The 24,495-nt window shown below is 44.4% G+C and overlaps 1 protein-coding gene across 7 annotated transcripts; it reads right to left on the reverse strand.

Annotated features, from left to right (window-relative positions):
* Window positions 1-5,695: 5,695 nt before the first annotated feature.
* On the reverse strand, window positions 5,696-24,110 carry cep170ab (centrosomal protein 170Ab). 7 transcript variants are annotated; one of them, XM_085791439.1, is made up of 20 exons: window positions 24,012-24,110; window positions 22,693-22,772; window positions 22,236-22,381; window positions 22,020-22,109; window positions 20,691-20,772; window positions 20,429-20,484; window positions 19,825-19,990; window positions 19,202-19,336; window positions 18,163-18,615; window positions 17,257-17,627; window positions 17,028-17,156; window positions 16,678-16,810; window positions 14,203-15,672; window positions 13,032-13,260; window positions 12,768-12,876; window positions 12,282-12,416; window positions 11,692-11,780; window positions 11,266-11,359; window positions 7,594-7,645; window positions 5,696-7,450 (listed from the first exon to the last, which is right to left on the reverse strand). In XM_085791439.1, the coding sequence occupies exons 3-20, from the start codon at window positions 22,338-22,340 to the stop codon at window positions 7,224-7,226; spliced, it is 4,125 nt and encodes a 1,374-aa protein (XP_085647565.1). In that variant the 5' UTR covers window positions 22,341-22,381; window positions 22,693-22,772; window positions 24,012-24,110; the 3' UTR covers window positions 5,696-7,223. The 7 variants fall into 7 exon arrangements, with proteins under 7 accessions (XP_085647565.1, XP_085647999.1, XP_085647818.1 ...); XM_085791873.1 differs by having other exon boundaries at window positions 17,257-17,468; window positions 19,202-19,339; XM_085791692.1 differs by having other exon boundaries at window positions 14,203-15,627; window positions 17,028-17,135; window positions 19,202-19,339.
* Window positions 24,111-24,495: the final 385 nt, after the last annotated feature.

Here is a 24,495-nt window from a genome sequence, read left to right on the forward strand (position 1 = left end):
GAGGAGCAGGCACTGGGCTGCTGTGGGCTTCTGGACAGGAGGAGGTGCAACAGGAGCTGCTACACTGGACAAGCACAGGAACAGCAGACACTGGAGGGGAGTAATCTAATCGAGAGAAAGTGCGAGACTATCAGACATGAAGATACATACGCACACACATTCACACAGACAACTCTCTGAAATTGAATTTCTTCCATTTGGATCCCACTTACAGAATACTAATATGAAGAAGCACAATGTCCTGAGAAACTGTAGAAACTTCACCTTAAGAAACCTCGTGCATGGGATGAGAAAGCTGCCACGTGCATGCTGTAGAAAGAACACACACTGTCACTGTCACACAAAGAAGGTGAATGGACATTGTTATAGCCTGTAACAAAGTGCTTTGAGAAACTATTGCGGAGGCACATTATTGGCAGCCTGCTATACCAGCCCTGGACACACATCAACATGCAGAGCAAATAGATCCACGGAGGATGATGCCCCCACATTTCAACATCTCTCAGTCTCAGCACTGGCTCCCCACAGGGCTGTGTGCTGAGCCCCTTACTCTACACCCTCTACACTTAGGACTGTGTCCCTGCCCACCCCAGCAATACCATCATAAAGTTTGCAGACCTCATAATTCCAAGGTATGTGAAAGAACCTAATGTGGAATTGTGTTGGAGAAACTGTGGAAACATTGGAGATCATTCTCAGATCTTTTGGGACTGCCCCAGTTATCCAAGAATTCTAGAAGAGAGTCAAGGAAGAAACTGACAAGATCCTACAAGTGAATTCCCCATTGGACCCATTGATATTCCTGCTGGGAGCTACACCTCAGGAAACATACAGTTCAGATCAAAGATACATGTGACGGATACTTTTACTGATTGCTAAGAAAATGATAACTGTTAACTGGAAAGATCCAAAACCACCGACCATGAATCAGTGGGTACAGAGACTGAAAAGGGTCTACACAATGGAGCAACTGAAAATTGACACTTTTGAACAAAGGTGGAACTGTATTACTCTTTATTTGGAGGAATAATGGAGGAATATGGGTTATTATAAGACTGTCATATGTACATCTCTAAGATTGATATTGTACTGCTGTTATTCCCTTTGGTGCAAATATTCTCCATGCGATTTCTCTTGGTATGGTAATTTACTGCATTTTATTTACCTGTATTTCAATTCATATGGTCCTATGTCAGTGAATGTTTTGTTTTTGTGGAAAAATGAAAAAAAAAAGAGTTAAAAAAAAGGAGTTTGCAGACGACACAACCGTGGTTAGACTCATCTCTGGGGGAGATGAGTCGGCCTACAGGGATGAGGTAGAGCAGCTGTGTGTGTGGACATTCATCCACTCTACATAAATGGGGTCTGTGTGGAGAGGGCAACAACATTCAAGTTCCTGGGGGTTCAGGTCACAGATAACCTGACCACAGAACTGGTGAGGAGGTCACAGCAGAGACTCTACTTCCTCAGACTCCTCAGGAAGAACGGCCCCTCCCAGAAGCTACTGCTGGCCTTCTACCACTGCTGCATTGGAAGTTTTGTCTGTGTGTGTGGTATGCCGGCTGCACAGTAGCAAGGTGGTGCTTCAGCGGGTCATAATAATCACTGCCCAAAAGATCGTCTGCTGCACTCTCCCCACTTTGAATGGACTTTATACATAACTCCCGCTGTCTCACAAAAGCAAAAACAATCCTCAAAGACACAACACATCCTGGTCACTGTCTGTTTGAGCTACTCCCCTCTGGCAGGAGATACAGGACAATTAAAGTCACTACAAACAGACAGAACGGTTTTGCTGAGTAAGGCTGTGGATTTGTGTTTTATGTTTTTCTTAAATGTTTTTTTTTTTAATTTTGCACTGCAGAAGATGCACTTTCAATTTTGTTGTGAAAATGACAATAACAATAAAAGTAGGCTGTCTATCTGTGCTTTTATTATTATGAAGGCAAAAAAAAGGTGCTGGTGTAAGAAAAATCGACTTTACACTGATCGAATTCAAAACACAGCAGATCCCCCTGTGGCCAGCGTGTCAATACAAGAAGAGCTAGTGCAAGTGTTTAGATTCATCAAGGCTTTTCATGTGCAGTGTTTTAAAACTACAGTGGAAAAGTACATAGGCGATGCATAGATTACATTATCCCAGACAGCCGTCTACAACGTTTTGGGAGAATAAAACATGACACACTAATTTAAATCAAGCTAACGCTCCAATTCATCCATTTTGCTTGGCTGTCAATTAAATCTTACCCTATATAATATACTCCTGGGTCAGTGTTGAGGTTGCCTGCCAGGAGCTCCAATTTGACTTCAGCTCTATATTTCAACCAGATGGATTTTATCATTGGATGTCTGAATCTTAATTTATCAGAGAAAAGCCAGACAGCTCCGCTCCCAGCTGCTGGAGACTTCCTGTCCTGTGTTCACTGAAGAGCATATAATTTATTTATTTTTAAAGTGAAACTGTTTTTTTTTCAGTTTTAATCCCCTTGTCTGTTTGTTATGGGAAATGATGACACATCTGCAAGAAATTTGCATTCTGGTAAAAACTTTTATATAGCTGACAATTAATTAAAGAGATGGTAAGATCTGAGCTACTCTGAGATGCCAAAGCGTGTCAGTGAATCATATGTTTGTTTTTTTACCGACCTGCTGTGCGATACCAGGTGAGCTGCTTATTAATTACTAATGTCTTTAATGTCTTTTAACTGCTTTATGGGTTCTTCTACTGGTTTTAAAATCCTCTCTGTTTGTTATGGAGAGGAGGACACCTCTGCTGGTAAAAACCTGCTGAACGTCTGCTTTCTAAGTGAGTAGAAAATCAATGGAAACAAAGGTAAGCAGGCAGCAGTCTTCTAACTTTCTCCTGATAACTGGTCTCTGGTGTATGTCAGCCAGACACTGACTTAATAATCAAAACCTGCTTTATTCAGTGTTCTTATGAAGCCCAAGGAATCCAAACTGAAACTTTCATGATGCCACCTGTGCTGTCTTTTCAAGAGAAGCAGCCTAACACACTGTGTACTGGTGAGAACCAGAAGAAGTCTCTGGGTCGAGCTCAGGATGTTAGTGCTGTTTAGTTTGATGAGACCACTGAAGCTGTTTTCTCTGTAGCTCTTTATTTCCCTTGGTGCAGCTCTGCGTACAGCTGACTGTGTGTGCGTACACCTCGCTGTGTTCTTATGTAAAAAAAATATAAAATATATATATATATATATATATATATATATTGCTACAGCCTGCAGCCCATGATCAAGAACTTGTCAGTTTTTCATTTTTACACTTTGTGTTTTTTTCCACATTTTAAAAATAAATGTAATATTTTTAATGCTGAGACAACTGGTTCATGATTGAGCGTCCATATTTACAATGCAGACACGAGAGAGGAGTCATTCTTCTCAGTTCTTGGCAAGAAAGCAAGTGTGTGTATTGAATAAAATGATGAACTATCGCTTAAATAATATTGCTCTATAGTGAATGCCCATACAGTACCTACACAACCTGGATGTATGCTATACCACCCTACAGTGGATGTGAATGTCTTTGCTGACCAAGCATTTTTGTTGCCTTTTCTTGTTATTTCCCTCCCAGATGCCCATAAGCGATGATTGTTCATCAATGAGGAGGTGCAGTACACAGTATGCTAATGCCCCCAGTATCCTGCACACACACACACACACACACACACACACACACACACACACACACACACACACACACACACACACACACACACACACACACAGGGTGTAGTGTTGTACATCATATTCACTCTGAGACCGCATAGGTGCTAAATCATCAGTGGCAGCTCAAATTACACTGAGTAGCACATAAAGCACACGCTGTGCATCACCTGGCAGCATTGTAGTCTACATTAATGTTCATTCTTAATACGTCTACATGAGAAAATAGACTCATCTTGGAGGTCCACATTCACATCAGAGTTACAAAGGTTATAAAAAAAGCTGCAGTGAGTTGAATATTTTATTTCAATGCAATAAACTCCAGCAGTGTGAGTGGGGTAACGAAGCTTGTAGGGAATTTCTACTGTAATAAAACTAAGTGGGAACAATCTAGCCACGCTGTTCCCACCGAGGTGAACACCTGCAGAAGCGAAGCACTGATGAACACCAGTAGGGCTCTGCGCTAAGTGTTGTTCGCAAGGGAGAAAAACCCTGACACAGCTTTAAGGATTAAGGAAGTGGAGCAGAATATCTGGAGACATACAATTAGAAGTGCAGTGGCTCTAACAGTGTGGCCTCTAAAACCTAATTTGCCCCATGTACTTGCTGCTGCAAAGACTGAGAGAGAGGCCAGACAGGGAGGGAGATTCTGCAGTGATGAAGACCAAGGAGGAAGACATTTTAATGCACACACATACGACTGCCTATAAGATGTATTACTTATTACTTAACAGTTTTTCCTATTTTTAATATAATCAAAGATAGTTTATGGAAGAGGTATTGAAATTCAGTGCCAAAATGTGAAAATATTGACAAGCAAACTCCTACATTCAGAATTTGACTTTAACCCAAAGTCAGAGGTTTTGTGTTAGCATACAATTGTCCTGCATAGACACTCCCACCAGAAGAAGAGGAGCAACATCAAGATTAATTTGCAGTTGAGTTTAGTGAATTCAAGTCCAGTCACTCATCTTTATGCTTTTGCACCGGCAGCAGTGCAATCGTGGCCAGAGGCATCAAGTTTATGGTTTGTCCATCCGCTGTCCAGCCGTCCTGCTGTCTGGGCAGAATATCAGTGACAGCTTGAGGGGATTTTTTTTTTCAAATTTGACACAAGCATTCACTTGAAGTCAATGATGAATTGATTACAATTTGTTTGCCAGAGGTCAAAGGTCAAGGTAATCTTGACCTCACAAATCATAATTGGCCATAATTTATGAGCTTTTATGACAGAAAGACAAGACAAATCTCTAATGGGAGAAAATGATGAAGGGATAACATTTTATATCCAGATGGTTAAAGGTCGACTTCACTGTGACTTTACAGTGTTTTGCAAGCACATCTGTTTATTATTTAATGCTGTAATTCAGAATGTGGAAATTGTGACTGTATTTTTATTTATTTATTTATTTTTTACTGTCAACCCACTCCTGAGGGAAATAATTGGCTCTAAATGTTTCACTATATTCACCAGCTATCAGGTGTTATTTGGGGGATTTATATTCTCCAAGATTTCCCTGTGGATTGTTTGACCTGTATTAAATGACAAAGAGTATTTTATTTCTTGTGTGGGTCCACAAATAGTCTGCTTTCATAAACACCTGTGCATGTGAGTGAGGCAATGCAAATTCCAGACAATGATTTCACAACATCCCACTGATAAACCTGGTTCAGTAAGATATCAGGACTCACAGTAATAAGACAACAGAGGCAGAGAAACGGCCTGCTAGTACAGTATGTAAACATGGTTTTACACCATGCAGCAGCCATTCTGTTAAGAAACACTGTGTTTGCAGATGTTTGATAAAAATAGCACTGGTTACAGCAGTTCAGTTTTTTGCCTCTTTATACTTCTACTCCTCCAGAATCAAATTTACACATAAACATTTTATAGTTTAATATAAAATCTGAAAATTGTCCTTTTTATGTTTATATCGATCGCATTTCCTCATTAAAACTGTGAACTTGCTCAGCAAAGAAACTTAGGTAATAAAAAAGCAAACAAACAGAATAGCTCATGATTATCATGCATTTTATTGGAAATGAGACACAGGTATTGCAAGGTCAACATTTAACCCAACATCATTACTAAGAAAAAAGGAGAAGAAAAAAAAACTTCATACAAAACATCCAAACAAAAATTATCCAAATGCTCAAACAGAATAAAAGACAATTACAATAGGCGCTGAGCACAAAATGCAGTTATTAATCTTTATTAAAGTTGTTTTGGCTAAAATGTTTTCAACAGTTCTGATCAGGTTACATTCATGTGTAAACATTGGTATGAGGCAAGACATCGGAAAACCCACAGTCATTACACCGTCCTCCCTTCCTTTGCATCGTTTATAGTAAAATGCAGCTGCAGGACTCGGAGGTAGTCCCTGTCTATGCTGGTTCAAACATGACTTTTTTTTTTTTGTTTGTGAGCGTAAAGAAATTTGACAAAGTGTTCATGGACGGACAGCTGGATTTAAACCCTGCTTTGTTTTTGGTCAAGGACATCAACATGATGGCGGAGCGTCATATCCTGGTCCCTCACATATGAGCATTAACGTAGATCAGCTTTGTAATGTGCAAAGAAACAAATTGAACCTCTTTCACCATCTGGTAACGTATACACTGTCTCCTCTCGTCTCCAGCGCTAATGATTGTTTGATCCAGGGCACTTGTGACAAAATACATTTGGAAGAGGAAAACCTTTTCTGGGAGCTACATTTGATTTCATAGTATCCATCAACACACAGGGTCTATCTTTGATACACTGGTTTCAAATGACATCGGCACAGGAAAAAAGGCATGGATGGGAATTGTTAATTTAACTATGATAAACATTTACACAGGTACATACTGTACATACCCAGTTCTTTCCCCAGTAAAGAGGCACTGCAGCCTTTTCTGATGGAAAATCATTACTGAGATGAATTTGGGGATTGCAACTGCAACAGGCCAACAATATATTATTTCTTATAAATAATTCTATGGCAGGATAAAAGAACACTTTCCACACACATACGTACACACACCTCTGAATCCTTTTTTTTTGACACCATTGCACATTTCTAGTTTGGGTTTCTGTGCTGGTCTCTGGTCAGCTGACTGATAAGCTTATGACTCGCAAGCACAGATTTCAGGGCTTCTAATCAAATGGCAAGACTGAGTTTTATGCTCTGATATTCAAATTTCATTTGGAAAGTTTCTCTAACATTATGTCCTTTCTTCTTTTACATCTGCTCTTCTTTTAAATGCTGTTAGGATTAATAAGAATGAACTGCAACACAAAAACACAGATGGGTTATTGTAAGTTATGTCATTGCTGCTTCATAAGCTCACCCATTAGTAATACTGTAATGGTTTAGTATTGTATATCTGACATCCCAGGAGCTGCTATTTGAGAATGTAGGACGTTTTACAGTCTCAACATGACTGTGTTGGACTGGCAGGCAGGACAGTCAGTCTTGACCATGGAGCAGGCTTCACCTCTCACCGAGCTCTGCTCCATGGACTCACTTGTTTCCGTGGTGTTTCGGTCGTGCGGTGCGGTTCCTAGTTCTGTTGAGACCCGGGGTCTCGCTCTGCCACCTGTGCGTGGTCTGATGATGCACGTGGTTCAGAGGTCAGTCCTTCAGGCCTGGAGGCTGAGAGTGCGGATGCGGGATGCAAAGCCCCCTGCTGCGTCCCGGGGCTGGTCTTGGGGTCAGCTAGAGGACTGGTGATGCCCAGGTTGGACAGGGCGTCCAGGGTGCCGTCTGGGTCCACCATCATGTCGATCACTATCAGATTGGAGAAGTTATGAGGAAGGAGTTTGAAATGAGTTGTTTAAACTAACACTGTAATGAAATACGCATCTTGATGACGAGTTTTCTATTCACCTAGCCAGTTTTGATCCTGAATGCCAAAGAGAAGTATTACATACCTAGCAGTTGTCGTTCCACTCTCCTCAGATCTTGAATAATGGTTGAAATCTCCTGTTAAAAGAATATGAATAAAAAATGAAGGCAGGTCTAGGATGTGATTAAGGAAGTGAAAGTTCATACACCAAATAAATCAACTCCATTCAGATATTCATTGCTGCAGGAATAAGTTTGGATCCGTGCCGTGCACACCCAGTTATGCTTTACGAGCCCTGTGACTTGTGCCGTGAATAGACATATCTCTTGAGAGGTTCAGATGAGGTCAGACTGGGTTAAAGGCATAATTTATGATCTTGCCCGTCGGAGAGTCAGAAGTTTTGTGGACTCTTAAACTTCTTGCACCCACAGCAACAGCCCATAAGTCTTGTTTTTTCCTCCATCAAAACAATCATCTCCGGTGTGCTCTGCTCTCCAAAAAAGGAATTTACTGGGTAATATAAAAGGCATGCACAAGACTGAGGTGTCGTGGATTTGATCCCTCGGGCAGCTGTAACACTGTCACCACTCTCTATGATTGCTGCAGTGAGTAATCAGATACTGTCTGTAGAGAAGGATCAGAGACTGTGTGGCAATAGTCCAGCCCAAAGAAAAGCTAATGGATTACTAACATAAACAATATTTAGGCAAAATGTGTCAAGATATCAAGATTCCTTTCAGTTTCCGTCTCTTTGAATTATGAGGCTAAACAGAAAACATTATGCTGATTGGACTGCCTGAAACTCAAGTATCTGATTGAGAGTAAGATGCCTCTCAATTCACCAGATTGCATTTATTTACACTTGCAAAAAAGTGGGAGTGAGTAGATTTAGTATCGCAAGAGTTAGCAGTCAATACCTTGTGCTGTCCTTTGGCTCAGTGTAGCCAGATATATTGCAGATGCAGAGTTGCAGTAGTTACAGATAATCACCATTCACTGATATACAGGCACAGATTTAGTTTTCCAATGACCTTCCTTCTTTAGAGCGACTGCCAGCCAAGGCCAATGCCCCAGGATCATTCAGGCATCTTAAAAATTAAATTGAAAAATTATAACCCCATTTTGAAGCTTCATTTTTTAATGAAATAGTTTGAGACTGCAGTGAAAGTTTCACCTCACACATGAATCCTGATAGGGGATTGAAACAGTCCAACAGCTCTGTGATTTCTGAACAGAGCTGGATGGTTACAACATGATTTGGTCAAGATGACAATGCTAACTGTCATTAAAGCAGAAGTAAACGGAATGTTTGTGTTATAAGTCTTAAATAGTTATATCTTCCGACAGCAATCACTTATATAGAGTGTTTGGTCTGAAACACGGGTCTGTCAGTCACTCTGCTGTAAGCCGAGGAGAAAAGTTTCCTTGTATCCTACAACCTTTATCCAATGAGGAGAGAGAACGGCATAAAGGGGCGGTCCTCTCTGTGTGTACAGCCAAGGGATGCGCGTGAATGTGGTGACGTAGGGACGAGGGCGGGGACTGCTAACTCCATCGGCTGACAGAAAGTTAGCCAAAACCACCGGATCGCTTACTTCTGCTTTAAAGGTTCATGAGGCAAGATTTGTGAAGAAATGCACATGCGTTTTAAATTTTTTACTGGTAATGGGCGATGAAGCGTTCAAAACCAAAAAGAATGAGCCCACTCGCGTATCTCTCCGTTGCCTTGAACAGGCTGTGTGCTGCATAATGCGCTGCAATTCTGGGTCCGAATTTCCCGCGCTGTCCGCGGATGTGACGTCAAATGACGCTGCATGCGCGTCCTCGACAGCTTTGGCTTTCCACCGCTTGCGACCAGCGGTCGGCGGATGTCTTGCAGCCTGAACAGTTATGTGAGCAGCGAGTAGAGAAATAACGTCACTTTCTTAAATTTTAATATTTTTTCATGCGAGAAAGTGACAGTTTAGAGTCCCAATCTGTTGTCAGTTTATCCAAATAACGTCTGTAAGTAGATTTGCTCCGACATTTTTCGGAGGAGTGCAGAGCCACACACACGAGCGGCAGCAGCGGCTCGTCACAGAGGCTGCAGCCGGGGAGCTGAGCTCATCGGCCGGGCAACAGCTGTCCTCCTCCTCCCAGGGAAGAAAACGAGCCGAGTAACTTCCCCACAGGTTTTTAGACGTTTTCTGCCGGCTGGTTGAATTGTTTTTAGGAGATAAATGCTGGTCTCATTGATGAAATCTAACAGTGGCAGTCGCATTAGTTCATTTGAATGAAAAGTGAAGCTTCAGGTGTGTGTGAGCAGCGCAGCCTTGGGGCTACTTCAATAAATAAATAAATAGTTTTACAATGAGCCGATTGATTCATCCGTGGTCAGTTTATCCAAACAACGCCTGTAAGGAAATTCTCCGACGTGTTGGGAGGAGAGCAGAGCCACTAGAGCAGCCGAGCGGCAGCAGCAGCTCACAGAGGCGGCGGCCGGTGTGCTGACCTGATGCCTGGGCGGTCAACCTCCCGGTGTCGCGGTAAATTGAGCACTGTGAGCGCGGCATGGCGCATTTGCTGTTTATTAACAGCCAAGCGCGACGTGTGTGTGTGTGTGTGTGTGTGTGTGTGTCGTGAGAGAGACAGCAGGTAGAGGGGCTGACTGGCAGAGATGAGAGATAGTGAAAGCTGTTCTTTTTTTCTGTGAGAGACTGCTGCGGCGGACCCAAACAAAACTGTGGCGGCTGATTAATGGAAAACACTGGTATAGTAACTTATGCCGTTTCCAATTCAGCCACAGTGTCACTGTCACAGCATCAGCTGCACTGCTGTGGAGAGTTGATGCGCGCTCCCGCACCAGCTTGGCTGATGGCTGCAGTAACCCTTACGGCCGCTACGGCCGTTGTATCGCTAATGAGTTTTATTCCTTGATCTTGCCTCAAGCTCCTTTAAGCAGGTGTGGTTTTTGTTATATTCTCCATTTTCTCAGTTACAAGACAGAGTTGTTTTTGAGGCAAATGCAGAGACTGCTTGCTGAAAAACTGCCCCGGACGGGAACACCAGGACACGGGATCAGCTGATTTTGCATGAATTTACCTCAAAACAACTCCAGCTCGTAACGTTCTGTTATTATCTCATAGCGTGGTGAATGTGCAGGTCACAACTTGTCCACCAGAGCGTTTTGGAGTTGTTGGATTGTGTATTTGATGAGTTTGATGAGGGTAACCAAGAAACCCCATTAGCCTCCGTAGCGTAGCTCTGAGCAGCTCGTGGCTCTGCTCCGCCGTTCTAAAAATAGCTTGCACCGACAATTAAAGGTAACAAACCTACTCCTAAAACTATAGGGATTATGGCAATGGGCCAATTTACCAAAATGTTGAACTATCCCTTTGATATATCCTGATTACCATTACAACACAACAAAAAATAGGTGAGGCAGAAGGAAGGATTAGGATTTTGAGTGTCAAATATTGGATGAAATGAGATTTAAATCAAGTGATGATGCAAAAGAAAAAAGTTTAGGGATCATTAACGCCGTCACATCCCATAGATTTTGAGACATTATGTCAATGTGTGCGAAGGAAACCACAGAGGAACACATTAGGATTTGACCTCTGGGCACAGCAGATAGAAAGGCTGCATTGCAATTTTTCTAGTCTAACCAACCTAATGACAAACTAGCACGGTCATTCCTCAACCCATGCTGCTAGTGTGGCTAAAAATATCTCTAGCTCATAACAGACAATGTGTGAGAGGGGGAAGTGTTCATCACCTTGTTGGAGCTCTTGAGTAGTAAAGAGTCGTGCTCCGCCTGCAGTTTGTTCTCAATCTCCTCCCATTTCCGTTCTCTATCCTTGAAGAGGATCCTGGAGACCAAGTTGTTAAAAATAGATGAAAATAAATTCATGAAAATATGCTTAATATACTGACTGTTAAATTGACTGAACTAAGGCTTGTAGGAGTGAAATAAGCCTTTGGGCTGCCATCCTATGAGTTATAATGAGTAGGGATGTGTCAAAGTGAACCTCTGTGATGTGCCACTCATATTGTGCTAGTTGGCCCAGTTTCAACATAAAACAGTGAGGAATCTTCAAACAACAAACAGTATATTCCCATTTGCTCTTATCTCAGTACAGTGTTAAACTTACAGCAGATTACAACAGCAGAACATCTCCCTGATGTGTAGCACCATGCTCACCTGATTTTGCAGCTTGTTTTGTCAACAGACTGACGAATCCTGGTTGAGAGTTGGTTCACAGATGCTAGGAGTAAACTGTCGAGCACCAACTGATGGAGGATATGAAGTAACGTATCAGTGTCATGTTTGGATAACAATGACAACACTGAGGAGTTCTTGAGAGAAACTAGAACAGGTAGGAAAAAAAACCTTTCCCATGCTGATCCTGAATTTAGCAATAGCAAAGACTATTACATTCATTCTCATTGGCTCAGGCCGGAGCTCTGGCTCCAGTCAGAAGCACAGTTTGGCTGTTAAGGAGTCACTAATGGTTGATATGGAGAGATCGCCCTCCAGTGGCACACCATGGTACAGACTGACATGTTAACCAGTTATTCAACATCTCCTAACATACGTATATGACTGTCAACATTAACCAGTTACACAGCACAGGCAGAATTTAAACTTAATTCAATGTATTTATAATTATTCATTTCACTCATATCACAATGTGTATGTTCACACCACCATGAACTGATAGAGCTCTGTGTTTTGTCGGATAGCACTATATTGTGATGACAGACTAGTGTTGAATATTGAAGCGGACTCACGTCGTCTCTGTTCCATGTCTGTCTGCGGATGGAGCGGGAGCTCTGTCCCCCAGAGCCTCGGGGCCGCAGCTCCACAGACCGCTCTGTGGAGGGACCACCCAGGTCCAAGCTGTCATCAAATACTCTCTCCTCCAACTAAAAACACAATTAAAAGAATTTAAAAAATATATGTTTTTACATATCCTTGTATCATAAAGTTTAAAGCAGAAGTAAGCGGAATGTTTGTGTTAATATAAGTCTTAAATAGTTATATCTTCAGACAGCAATCACTTATATAGAGTGTTTGGTCTGAAACACGGGTCTGTCAGTCACTCTGCTCTGCTGTAAGCCGAGGAGAAAACTTTCCTTGTATCCTACAACCTTTATCCAATGAGGAGAGAGAACGGCATAAAGGGGCAGTCCTCTCTAGTATTTAATCCAGCAGATAGAGACATGTATGTCATATTGCGGATTTCTGTTTGGTTTTGTAAAATGCGTTGATTATACCAGAGCTCCAGGATCAGTAGCTGCAGGGCTGACTGAGTCGATCTCTCCTGCCACGTCATGGATTTCTCTGGCGAGCATGGCGAGGTCTTTGGCAAGATCTTGGCTGATCCTGATGAACAAAAATAAATCATGAATGATTGATGTGTATTTTTTATTTATATTTCCATATACCTCACAATGGTCAAAGTGAAAGCATCACAACCCAGAATAAAAAGGTCAAAATCATTCTCAGACATGTAATATGTGTACCTATCTGTGACGTACCTGGCTATCTCCTCGCTGTGCGCTGTCCAGTCTCTCATATACTCGTCCTGTTCTCTGGAGTTCTGCTTCAGGGCCGACAGGCTGGAAGGATTAGGCGTGGCTGGGGCTGAACCTCCCAGCTGAGCCACCCGAGTGGACAGAAAGGGCTTGGACATGTGGCGGTTTGAGCCGTACTCGTCCTCCGAGGTGGAGGCGTACTCCACGGGCACGCGGCGCCATCGAGTGCCAGCTAAGAAGAGAGCACAGTGAAGATGGCGTTTAGTTTCCAGAATTTTTTTAAAGTTTTCCTCAGACATCCATTCATATCAGACAAGACACTCAAAGGACTTCCACCTTCCCTTTTGTCGGACTTCATACAATCAACACACTTTAAAATACAGAGGACCATCCTTATGGAACAATCTATCTACATCATTAAAATCAATACCCACACTGGCTTTGTTCAAAAAACAACTGAAAAAATCATTCTTTAGTTAAAGCAGAAGTAAGCGATTCGGTGGTTTTGGCTAACTTCTTGTCAGCCGATGGAGTTAGCAGTCCCCGGCCTCGTCCCTACGTCACCACATTCACGCGCATCCCTTGGCTGCACACACAGAGAGGACCGCCCCTTTATGCCGTTCTCTCTCCTCATTGGATAAAGGTTGTAGGATACAAGGAAAGTTTTCTCCTCTGCTTACAGCAGAGCAGAGTGACTGACAGACCCGTGTTTCAGACCAAACACTCTATGTAAGTGATTGCTGTCGGAAGATAGAACTATTTAAGACTTATATTAACACGAACATTCCGCTTACTTCTGCTTTAAGATTTGTAATATTTCTGGATCTGTCAATTTGTACCTTTAATTTTTTTTCATGTAAATTGCTTTTTTATTAATTCAGTATCTTTCATTTTTCTATGTTACAGTAATTTGTTTTTCTTTCTTTTCTATTTTTTATGTAATAAATTTCTGTATTATCTTCTTACTTTGAAGTTGTTGTTGTTGTTTTTTACATAGGGGAGGTATTTTTATAAGCCTTTACCTCTCCTGCACAATGTTTAATTTGACTATTTTCATTGTTTATGCAGGTTATATAATGTGCAAATAAAACAAGTATTTTCAGAGTTGATCAGTGAGATGTACTGTAGACGATTGCATGCTGAGGACAGATTTTGTGATGACCAGAACACTTACATGCAGATGCGACGTGTCCGTGTGAGGAACTTCCTTTCCCCTTGTCAGGCAGCTTGGAGGCGCTGTTGGCCCTGGCTCTGGGTCCAGACACTGAGGCGGCGCTGGTTCCTCTCAGTCCCTGTCTGACTGCGTAATCTCCGGCCACGCTGCGGGCCCCCAGACCTCTGCTCCGGGTCACGGTGGCCTCGGAGTCGCTCTGCGCCGACGGGGACCCCACCCTCGGCCTCCTGGGCTGCGCCAGAGCCTCGATCCTCGACATCCCCCTCCTCATCCCCATCCCCGTCCTGGACGTGGAGCTGGCGGTGGAGGCCTCCGACGCCACCGACATGCGGTCAAAATCGGCGGGTTCGGTGTCTGAGGAGTCCCCCAGCCGGGCTCGTCTCAGCAGAGACGCCCTGGTCGGCCTGGGTTTGGGGACGTTGGCGTTTTTAGCGGGCGCGGACGAGGCGGGCCCCTGGGTGACCTTAGCCCGACTGGACTTGGTGCTGGCCCCCAGAGTGGTGCTTCCTGTCTGGCCTCTGGTGTGGGAGCTTCTGGAGTCCTGCGTGGAGGTGTGCTGCGAGTCTGAGAGGAGCGAGTTGGAGTTGAGGTCGTCGTCGGTGAGGTCCAGGGAGGTCCAGGGTCGGCTGGTCTGCGGAGCACCGGAGGTTCTGGTCTTGGGCCTCCTGTCCTGGCTCTCTCTGCCCCCTGCATGCCCCTTACTAGACGAGCACACTATTGTTCTCTCCTTCTGCTGTCCCGCGAGGGTCCGACGTTTCTGGACGACTTTCCTGGCTCCGTCGGCCTGGCTGACGGTGCTCGTCGTGTCCACGTCCGACTCGGGCGACATGGAGCCTTCGATGGACTGGCTGGGCGGATCACCTTGGTCTGAAACGGTGGTCTCTAAAAAGGCCGCCACCGCTTCAGAGTCTTTCTGCAGAGTGACGCTGTCGACGCTGGTCTCCTTCCTGCTGCCCGGGAGCCCGTCGATCCGCGGTATGAGCTCGATGGGGATGTTGGAGCTGGGTTTCTCAACGGTGAAACTCTCCTGCCTCAGCAGTGGTTTCCCGCTGCTTTCCCGAGCTTTCTCCTCCTCCTTTTTCCTCCTCCGTGCCTCCTCCATCCTCTTCTCCCCGCTGGTCAGAGGACGAGGGGGGAGCTTGGTCAGCCCACCCGGCTGACCTGATCTCCCGCCGCCGCTGTCCTGCGACTTGGCCGGCGAGGAGCGACTCGGGCTCCCGCCGTGGCTGCCCACGCCTCCTGTGCTCTGACCGGGCCGGGTCTTCCCCCGGGCCACCTTCTCCTCCTGGTTCTCCTTCTCCTGTAGCTCGGTGTCCTGCTTCTCTCCCATATCTGTGCGCAGGCCGGAGCCGGGAGTCCTCCTCCCCAGGACAAGCTCCTCCCCTGGCAGCTGGGGCAGGGTTCTCCTCTTGCGCTCTGTGTAGCCTGAGGAGGCAAAGGAAGCTGAGTGGCTGGACTCGCTTATTTCAGCTGAAAGGAGAGGAAATCTATTAATAGCAAAGATACTTCTCAGATGGATGTATTACAGATCAGTTGTGGGTGTTATTTCCAGAAGAATTGACGCACAAGTAGAAACCTGGGCTGTGTTTTCCATTCAGTGAATCTCTGTCTACCAGATGAAACCATGACAAGTTCCTTCATTCTTCATACACTTATGAATTATCAAACAGTGTGGCATTTTAATGGAGCTGAAAAATGTCAGCAAGGATCATTTACAGTGAGCGCCGGCATGAATCTGTTCATTTGTTGAAATTAAATGTGGCTATAAAACCAGAAAACGTTTATGTATAATATCCTACAATACTTTAAAGTGAAACCTTTGCTAAGAGTGAAACTATTTAACTTTTTTTTTTGGTAGCACATAGTGAGATAGACAGGAAAGGGGGAGGCAGAGAGAGGGGGAATGACATGGAGGAAATGTCTGCCCGACGCGGGATTCGAACCAGGAAAGCCTGCGTTGAGGACTGTAGCCGCTACATGGGGCGGCTGCTTTAACCACTGCACCACGCACCACCCTAACTATTTCACTTTTGTGCCATAAAATCTGCAAACTGACAGATACTTTGCAATGTATTTAGGATTTGCTAATATTAGCCACATTCTGGTCATACCAGTCCCTCAGTGAGTTCAGTTGAACAATGGCGCATTTTATTTCAAACAAGTAATTTTTTCAACCTTTTTTCTCACAGTTTTTCACTTTTTTGGGGCTTTTATGCCTTTAAATGATAGGATAACAAGAGAGAGACAGGAAATGGGGAGACAGAGAGGGGGAATGACACGCAGCAAAGGCTATAACTAAAGGACTATAGCTTCTGTATATGGGGCACCTGGTCAACCTAGTGAGCTATATGATGCCCCCAATTTTTCACTTTTAAAAGGAAAACTGTGTTGTGTCTCCTTTCAGATGTGACATAGTGCTACTTTAAAGCCGTGCTATAGGTCAAGTCTCTGTATCGTTTGGGTTTCTGTAAGTACCTCTGTCCTCTGTGACCATGACGTGACATTCCGCTCCAGAGCCCTCAGGATCCGTCCTAATGTGACTTGCGGCCAGAGTAGCCCACTGTGAGACCCAGCGAGGACCACCCACCACCAGTTCCTCAGACAGTACCTGGGTAAAGGCAGCAGGAATACAAGAGAAAACTTAGAGCATTTTAACAGAGTAGCAGATGCTGTTTGTTGGTTTTATGCTAATGAAAGACAGAGGTCATGAGGACATGAGACACTTTCGACTGCTTTTCTTTTCTTTTTTTCTTTTTTTGGCTGTCGGTTTAGACAGCAGGTGACTTTTTGACTTGAATTTAAAAGGATGCATTCAGTTTCTGCACCTCTGTCTCCATGCGTCCAGGTTTCCCTCTGTCTCCGGTTCCAGACCTCTGGGAAGTGATCCTCTCTCTTTGGTCAGCACCACCCAACCTCGACACACACACAGCCTCCTGTGCATCCACACCAAACACCTTAACACACACACACAAGTGCACACACATACACATACATATGTATGAACTTAGTTTTGTGATCTAACAAGAAGCTAAGCAGATACAGGAGGTCTCCCACCTTGTCGATCATTTTCCTGGCCTCTTCTTCTTCATGGTCTCCGTTCTCCAGCTCGATGGTGTACGTCCCTCTGTCGCTATAATCATCCCCGTGGTGATGGCACTCGTCGCGTCCGTTCTGTTGGTGCGGTGCTGAGCCACGTCGCCTCTCCACGAATCCGCTTGCCACTTTGGGAGTCGAAGATTTGCGGCGGCGTGCGGGACTGTCCTCCTCTGCGAAGAGACCCTCTGGAACATTAGCACGACCCTCTCTAATCTTCATCCCTGCACCGCCCCAAAGGCCCCATGAGCGTTCCTCATGTACCGCAGCCCGGCGCTGCTCGCCAAGTGCGTTCTCTGAATCGCTCTGTGTGCCGTCCTCATGTTTACTGCCTGACATGGGTGGAGCAGAGCGGGAGGTCATGGGGTCAGAAGTTAGAGAAAGAGATAGAAGTTAATCTAAATGAACAAGAAAATATCCATCTACCCATCAATTATCATGTTTGTTTTTTTTTTTACAAATATTGTTTTGTCATTGCTTTGTTATTTTTTTAGTTAGTACTTTTTATTCCTTTCATTGATGTCTGCTGTTGTCATACTGGAAATTTCCACTTATCTTATCTTATCTTATCTTATCTTATCTTATCTAATCCATTTTCTCTACCGTTTATCCGTGCAGGGTCGGGGTGAAGGAGCCAATCCCAGCTGACAGAGGGTGGGGGCGGGTTCTCCCTGGACAGGTTACCAGTCTATCACAGGGCCGACATATAGAGACGAACAACCTCACACACTCACATTCACACCTATGGGCAATTTAGAGTTGCCAATCCACCTGGTATTCATTACTTTTAGACGGTGGCACCCGCATATACTGCACATCTTACTGTCAAATGTTAGTAAGCTGTAGCAATCATGCACATTCACGCACCTTTAAGACTCTTCAGCTGTACAGGAACATCACTCTTCACACTTTCCCCGTCCTCCTCTGCAACTGTTTCTTTAAGAGCCAATGGCAGCTCATTCTGGGCCAGCCAATCAGCGACTTTGACCTCTGCTGCGACCATGGCTGTCTGAAGTGGACTCAGCTCCTCCCCAACAGGTCGTTTAGGACGTGGCCTGGTCTCCGGTCCCACCTTCGCCACTCTGTCTTTGACAGTGACTTTGCCCAACGCTCCGGGGTCGAATTCAATGGTGAAGGAGGCGTGGCCATGGACCGACTCTGCAGCAGCTCCGGAAGCAGCCTCTGGGTCTCGTGAGGGGGCCTCGCCACTCCCTTTACCTACTGGCGAAGTATCCTTGGTTGGGATCTCAAAGTAACTGGGCTCCTGGTTGGAGTTTGGTTGTTGGTTGGTCTTGGGGAGTTCTGCAGTTTTCCTGGTGTCTGTCAAAATGAACATATGAACGTAGAATGAACACAAAAAGGGAAGTAATAACTGATATAGATAGATAGATGGCAAATTGGCCCGTTGCCGAGCCGTGAGCTGCTCAGAGCAGAGCAGAGAGGCTCACTCATCAAATACACAATCCAACAACTCCAAAACGCTCTGGTGGACAAGTTGTGACCTGCACATTCACCACGCTATGAGATAATAACAGAACGTTACCAGACAGAGTTGTTTTAGAGGGAAATTCATGCAAAACCGCTGATGTGTGTCAGGAGCAGTTTGTCTCTGTATTTACCTCGAAAACACCTCTGTCTCGTAACGTTCCGTTATTACAGTATCTCATAGCGTGGTGAGTGTGCAGGTCACAACTTGTCCACCAGAGTGTTGTGGAGTTGTTGGATTGTGTATTTGATGAGTTTGATGAGGGAAACCAAGAAATCCCATTAGCCTCCGTAGCGTAGCTCTGAGCAGCTCACGGCTCTGCTCCACCGTTCTAAAAATAGGTAACAAACCTACTGCTATGACTATAGGGGTTATGGCAATGGGCCAATTTGCCAAAATGTTCAACTATCCCTTTAATACCTGTTTCAGGTTTTTCCCGCTTCCTGTCTAAGTTCTTGTCCTCAGGCCTCCCTGGTTGCTGGGCATCAGCGTCTCCGTCTCCCCACCAGGCTGGCTGGCCATAAAGGGGCGTTCCCCTGTGCATCGCTGCTACATCTCCTGGGTAGAAAAACAACCAGTCATTTAGTTTTTACAAAAGAAAACATGCAGACATTTGCCATTGATAAAAGGTTTGGCATAGGGACTTGGGAGCTGTGTGATCAATGTCCCCAGTTTGCATCCAGCCCTTGTCCCACCTTCGTTGTGTGCCATCTGCCTTCTAATTCTCCTTTTATCACTCTACTGTCGTCCACTGACAAATAAAGGCATAAAAGTAACCAGAGAAACTGGTGTTGAACAACTTCGGCTGCAGCTGGTGTAATTGCTGCCTTTACAGTGTAGTTGAGGGGTGTCAGTGTAGTGATAATTATTTTGATCTGCTTATTATTACTATTATGTATCAATGTATTACTCATTTGTCTATGAAATGGTACCCAGCAGATTCAGGCAGCAGAAGACTGAGCTCTCTGTTGCGCTGCTGGTGCTGCGACCTGTAGACCAACGGTTCACCTGTGTCACTGGCTCTCTGGATATCCGGGTCTCACCTGTGGACTTGTCCTCTGTCCCTCTGATTTCAGGGGGCTTAGCGGTCGCCCCCTCGCACACCGGCGCCGCTGCAGCCTCGGCGGGTTTCACCTGTGGTTTAGATGGCTCCCCCCCCTCTGCAGGCCTCTTCTGGCTCAGTTGAAGCTGGATGCTGAATTTCTCATGCTGATAGATGAGACAAGAGCGAGGAGAGTTTACACAGATGGAAGCAAACCACGAGGGTCAAACGGCGCTAAATATGGGATATAAAGGTTTCTTTCATCGCAGTTATTTGAGGAGACGATCTGAATGTTAAAGCAGAAATTTCATGTAGCTCGTTAGGATGAGATCTTCTTCGTCTTTTCTGCAGCTACCTGAGCAGTTTGCTGCGAGGAAACAGCAGAATCATCAAGTGTAAAAAGTCTTCTTTTTTTTTACCAAGTCAGCAGAACAATTTGCTCTCATAAAAATCGACCTCTCCGTGCAATTTCACAAACTCATGAAAAAAATAAGAGAAGAAATTTCAGGTTGTCTTTAGAGCAGATATGTTAAACCTTTCAGTTAACATATGAACTCACAACATGCAGTAAGTTTTCTCACTACATGCACGAGCCAGCGTCTAACCTTGAGGGCTTCCTCGGGGATATGCAGCTCTCCTCGGACCACAGTGAACAGGTTGGTATGTGAGGCGGGTTAAGGTAAAAGACAGTGAGCTCTTTGCAGGGGTGAGAAACATGCACTGATCGACTTATGTATTATGCAGCAGGCGGAGTGCAGAGACCATTCACCACTAGGACAGATACAGTTACTGTGTTGTCCATGCTCACTGACCTTGTGCTGTGTGTCACAGGGTTTTGACAGATAATACAAGACCATATTCAAAGGATATCATATCCAAACCTCAGTTTGTCATCGGTTTTCAGCGTAACATAGATCTGCTCCTGTATTCTGACGTCATTGACAAACGTCTGCAGAAAAAAGCAGATTGAGGTTAAAAACAACAGGACAGAAATGACTGAATAAGACCTAACACTGAAAACTAACATACCATTTATACAAAATCTGGACTAGATGCTTGGTGTGAGTCCTTGCCTGGTTTACTTTAGACAGATACTTCCTGATTTGAATCACAGCTTTGCTATTTTTACACTTTATTTTGGCAAAAGTCTGTGTTGGGAGAGGTTGCACCAAATAGAAATGAGTTTTCTAGAAAACAAAAGTATCACACTGGCACTCTTAGTTAAGTCATATTGTTTGCTAAGCTTTATTCTTTTTGATGAGTACACTAGGAACATGATGTATTCAGTGATGTCCTGAATTTAAGCATTATTAATTATTTGTCTATCTGTCTATCTTGGGAATTTAATCTTAAACTCAGATGCCCATATAAACTTTGAAACAGTATTTGTTCCACTTCTCCGTACTGGTCCTGAAAAGACCTCTATCTGATCTGATCCAAATGTAAGTGATGAGGAACAAACAACATTCGGAGTCCTCCAAAAGTTCAGCAGAGGCTATGAAGCTTCAAAAGTATTAAAAATATTATCTTCATCAATTTTGTTTTATCTTCAAACAGAGCAGGACTGTAGATTTTGTTCTTAAAGGGATAGTTCACCCAAAATTCAAATTTCACTCATTTTCTACTCACCCTCATGTCGACTAAGGGTTGGGAGAAGTTTCAGAGTCATGCGTGCCTTTTTGGAGTTACAGGGGGGGTCCGCGCAGCACTGCATTGCCATATGACGGTCACAAATGGGGCTCACTTGTAATGTCACATTACAGACGAGCAGTATGGAGGTATTTGGATGTTTTTTGGTGTGTCTTTTTGGACAAAGAAAAGTGAGCCCTGTTTGCAACCATCATATAACCCTGTAACTCCAAAAAGGCACGCATGACTCTGAAACTTTTCCCAACCCTTAGTCGACATGAGGGTGAGTAGAAAATGAGTGAAATTTGAATTTTGGGTGAGGTGACCTTTCCCTTTAAATCACTCATCATCAGGAAGGGATCTATTAAAGTCCAGCAAAAACAAGGGGGAATGACCAACTAATACCTATGTGTGTAGTGTATGCATTTCATATGTGTATTGTTTTTGAGAAATATTGCAAAAATGAATCTATTATTTTAGTTTACACAGTGCTGTACATTATTATTAATCTGCTATAGGATCAGAGAGTAGATCAGTGATAAAGCAGTAATGACACAACACACTCACCCCATTTAAGCTGCCCAGGTCCTTGACTTTGTGTTCGTCTGTGTTTGGCTCGTAGTTGATGACGGCGTGTTGCTTGTCCACACTGCGGGACTAAATCACACAAAATCCCATCAATCACGGTAATCCATGCTAATCTGCAGGGCTTCAGATAACAATCCAGCTGGACGAAGAACCACAGCTCAGATCAGGTGTCAAGTTGAGTTACAGTATTTGTACCTGCAGCATAAGCTCACAGTCGTCCCTCCCCACAAAGATCATCTCCCTGGGGAGACGATGGCGTGTCCCCCCGCTGCTCACCAGGAACCAGGAAGTCAGACTCATCTCTGCCTCACTAGATGACCTATGACCCTTAACACATCCTTCTGAAAACAGAAACAGTGTTAAAACTGCACAGATGCCGCTCTAGGTACATCTACTTATATTTCGGCTGTTTCTTATTATGAGTCAGTTTGATTGGTTAAAAAGATTAGTTCTTATATAGTTAACAGCCGTGAATGAGGCCTTCAGGTTCATACAGTTACAGTACATTACTTCAACATCTGTGCATGTGCCTCACACGGGCAGTAGCTATTTCAGGTATCACCCGGGGACAGTGTCGCGCTTATCTCTGCCTGTAGTCGAGCTAACAACATTAAACAAGAACCATAAGTGTGGAAATCAGCTAACAGCTTACAGAATCCCAGGCATCCTATTAAACTCCCAAATTGAATTTCTCAGCCGAGTCTTCCAGTCACCACATCCAGCGCTTCACCGCTTCTGAAACACAGAAGAGGAGGAGTCAGAGGGGGAGAGAGAGAGAGTGAGAATGACTCGGGGTGAATTATGAGAAAGAAAAAGAGATACTGATCTATGTGCATTAGGACAGCTAATTTAGTCGGATGCACACAGAACCACACTTATTCACACATGATGCACAAGAGGCAGGAAGTGGGACAAGAGGATAAAGAGAGCAATAACATGATTGTCTTTTTAAAAAACACTGCTACCCATGATTCTCTCATATGATTCACTGTGCATGCACAACAGCTCTTTTCAGTGGGACACAGCCAGCCCTCTGCAGGAGCACCATCCGCTCACACACACACACACACACACACACACACACACACACACACACACACAGACACACACAGGCCGTGCTGACTCACGCTCTGGAGTATGAGCATAGGTGAATTAGTGGGATTTAATTACGCACGCTTGCTTTGTCATATCTGGGGCTCTTGTTTTGTGCATCAAGTCAATCCCCACGGGACTTGACAGCCTCCCCTCTCTCTCTCCCCTGGTGAGGGGATGGTCGTGGTTAACCCTTTCTGTGGCCTGGCTACTCCTATTAGTGGCCCAGATTTCCTCTTGGCCGCACACGGCTACCATCCACTCTCAGATATGAATCTCCTCTGCTAATGACAACACATCAACTGTGCTTGCAAGCGGCGGCGGCTGATGGGTTACAGCCAATGACAGAGCCTGAAAATTAGCCCAGTTAGGCCATGTCTCAGTCCAGCGTTTATCGTGGAGCCATTTCACAATGACATCATTGTAGTGAGGAGTATTCGGTTTTAAAAAAAAATAAAAAAAAGCTTCATGTTATGGGAAATCATGCACATTGTGGTTAACTACACCCAGCTACAGTGCATCTTCCGTGGATGCTGATTACCGACTTGTCATTTGAAGCGTATTGATCCTTGACGTGCTTCATTTACGCACGCTCTGCAAACCAAAACTACAGGCTAATTTAGACAGATTAACAACAACACTTATCACGTGTTATTGTAAATATCAGGTTATGGAGCCTGTCTGCCGATGTGCAGCCAAGGCTCTCCGTTATGGACGACGTATAGCTAGGCTGGGGTTTGTCGCACAAACACAGCGATGCTCACTTCACTGTCTCCATCTTCAGAGCACAGGAGGCAGCATAAAAGACACGAGGGCCGACTTGTTACAATAATACACACACACGCAGTCACACAATAAGCAGAGGAACATGCCACTTACCGAGAGCTCTACGGTCAATCAGCATCCGATATGTGGAGGATTATGAAGAGCGCTCGCGCTGCTCCCCGCAGCTCGCTGCCCAGCCCAGCTCCTTCGACAGTACCGTGTCTTGGTCTCACGGTGGCGCTGTGTGGACATATAGGAAGAGCACATGATATTATGTAATAGCATAGTAGCATCAATACAGTTACATAGTAGGCTAAAGTGACCCGTATGTGTTGTCGGTGACCCTAATATATAAGCCCAAGAAGAGTCAGACATGGCTTAACACAGTCACAGATGACGGTAGCCTACGTAGAGACAGGTGTGCATGAAATGTCTCATTGGGTCAATTTAAAATGAGCAGCTAATGAAGACTGTGGGTGACTGTAACTAAGGTAACGCTTCCAATCAGGAACAAGATACGAAACACCTGTTTACACCTCTACCTGTCTCAGAGAGCGGGGAGCATCCTGTAGCAAGTTAGCAACAGGCAGTTTTTGAA

This window comes from Trachurus japonicus, chromosome 1 (assembly GCF_045865225.1).
Source record: "Trachurus japonicus isolate A0001 chromosome 1, Traja_1.0".
NCBI lineage: Eukaryota > Metazoa > Chordata > Actinopteri > Carangiformes > Carangidae > Trachurus > Trachurus japonicus.

What these genes read in the sequence shown, in the direction of transcription:
- cep170ab (XM_085791351.1), bottom strand. Translation starts at nt 22,340, where the DNA reads ATGAGTCTGACTTCCTGGTTCCTGGTGAGCAGCGGGGGGACACGCCAT. An exon ending in CATGGTCACAGAGGACAGAG is followed by an intron (nt 15,673 to 16,677) that starts GTACTTACAGAA and finishes CTCTCCTTTCAG; the next exon opens with CTGAAATAAGCGAGTCCAGC. An exon ending in TACTCAAGAGCTCCAACAAG is followed by an intron (nt 7,646 to 11,265) that starts GTGATGAACACT and finishes TTCTTTTAACAG; the next exon opens with GAGATTTCAACCATTATTCA.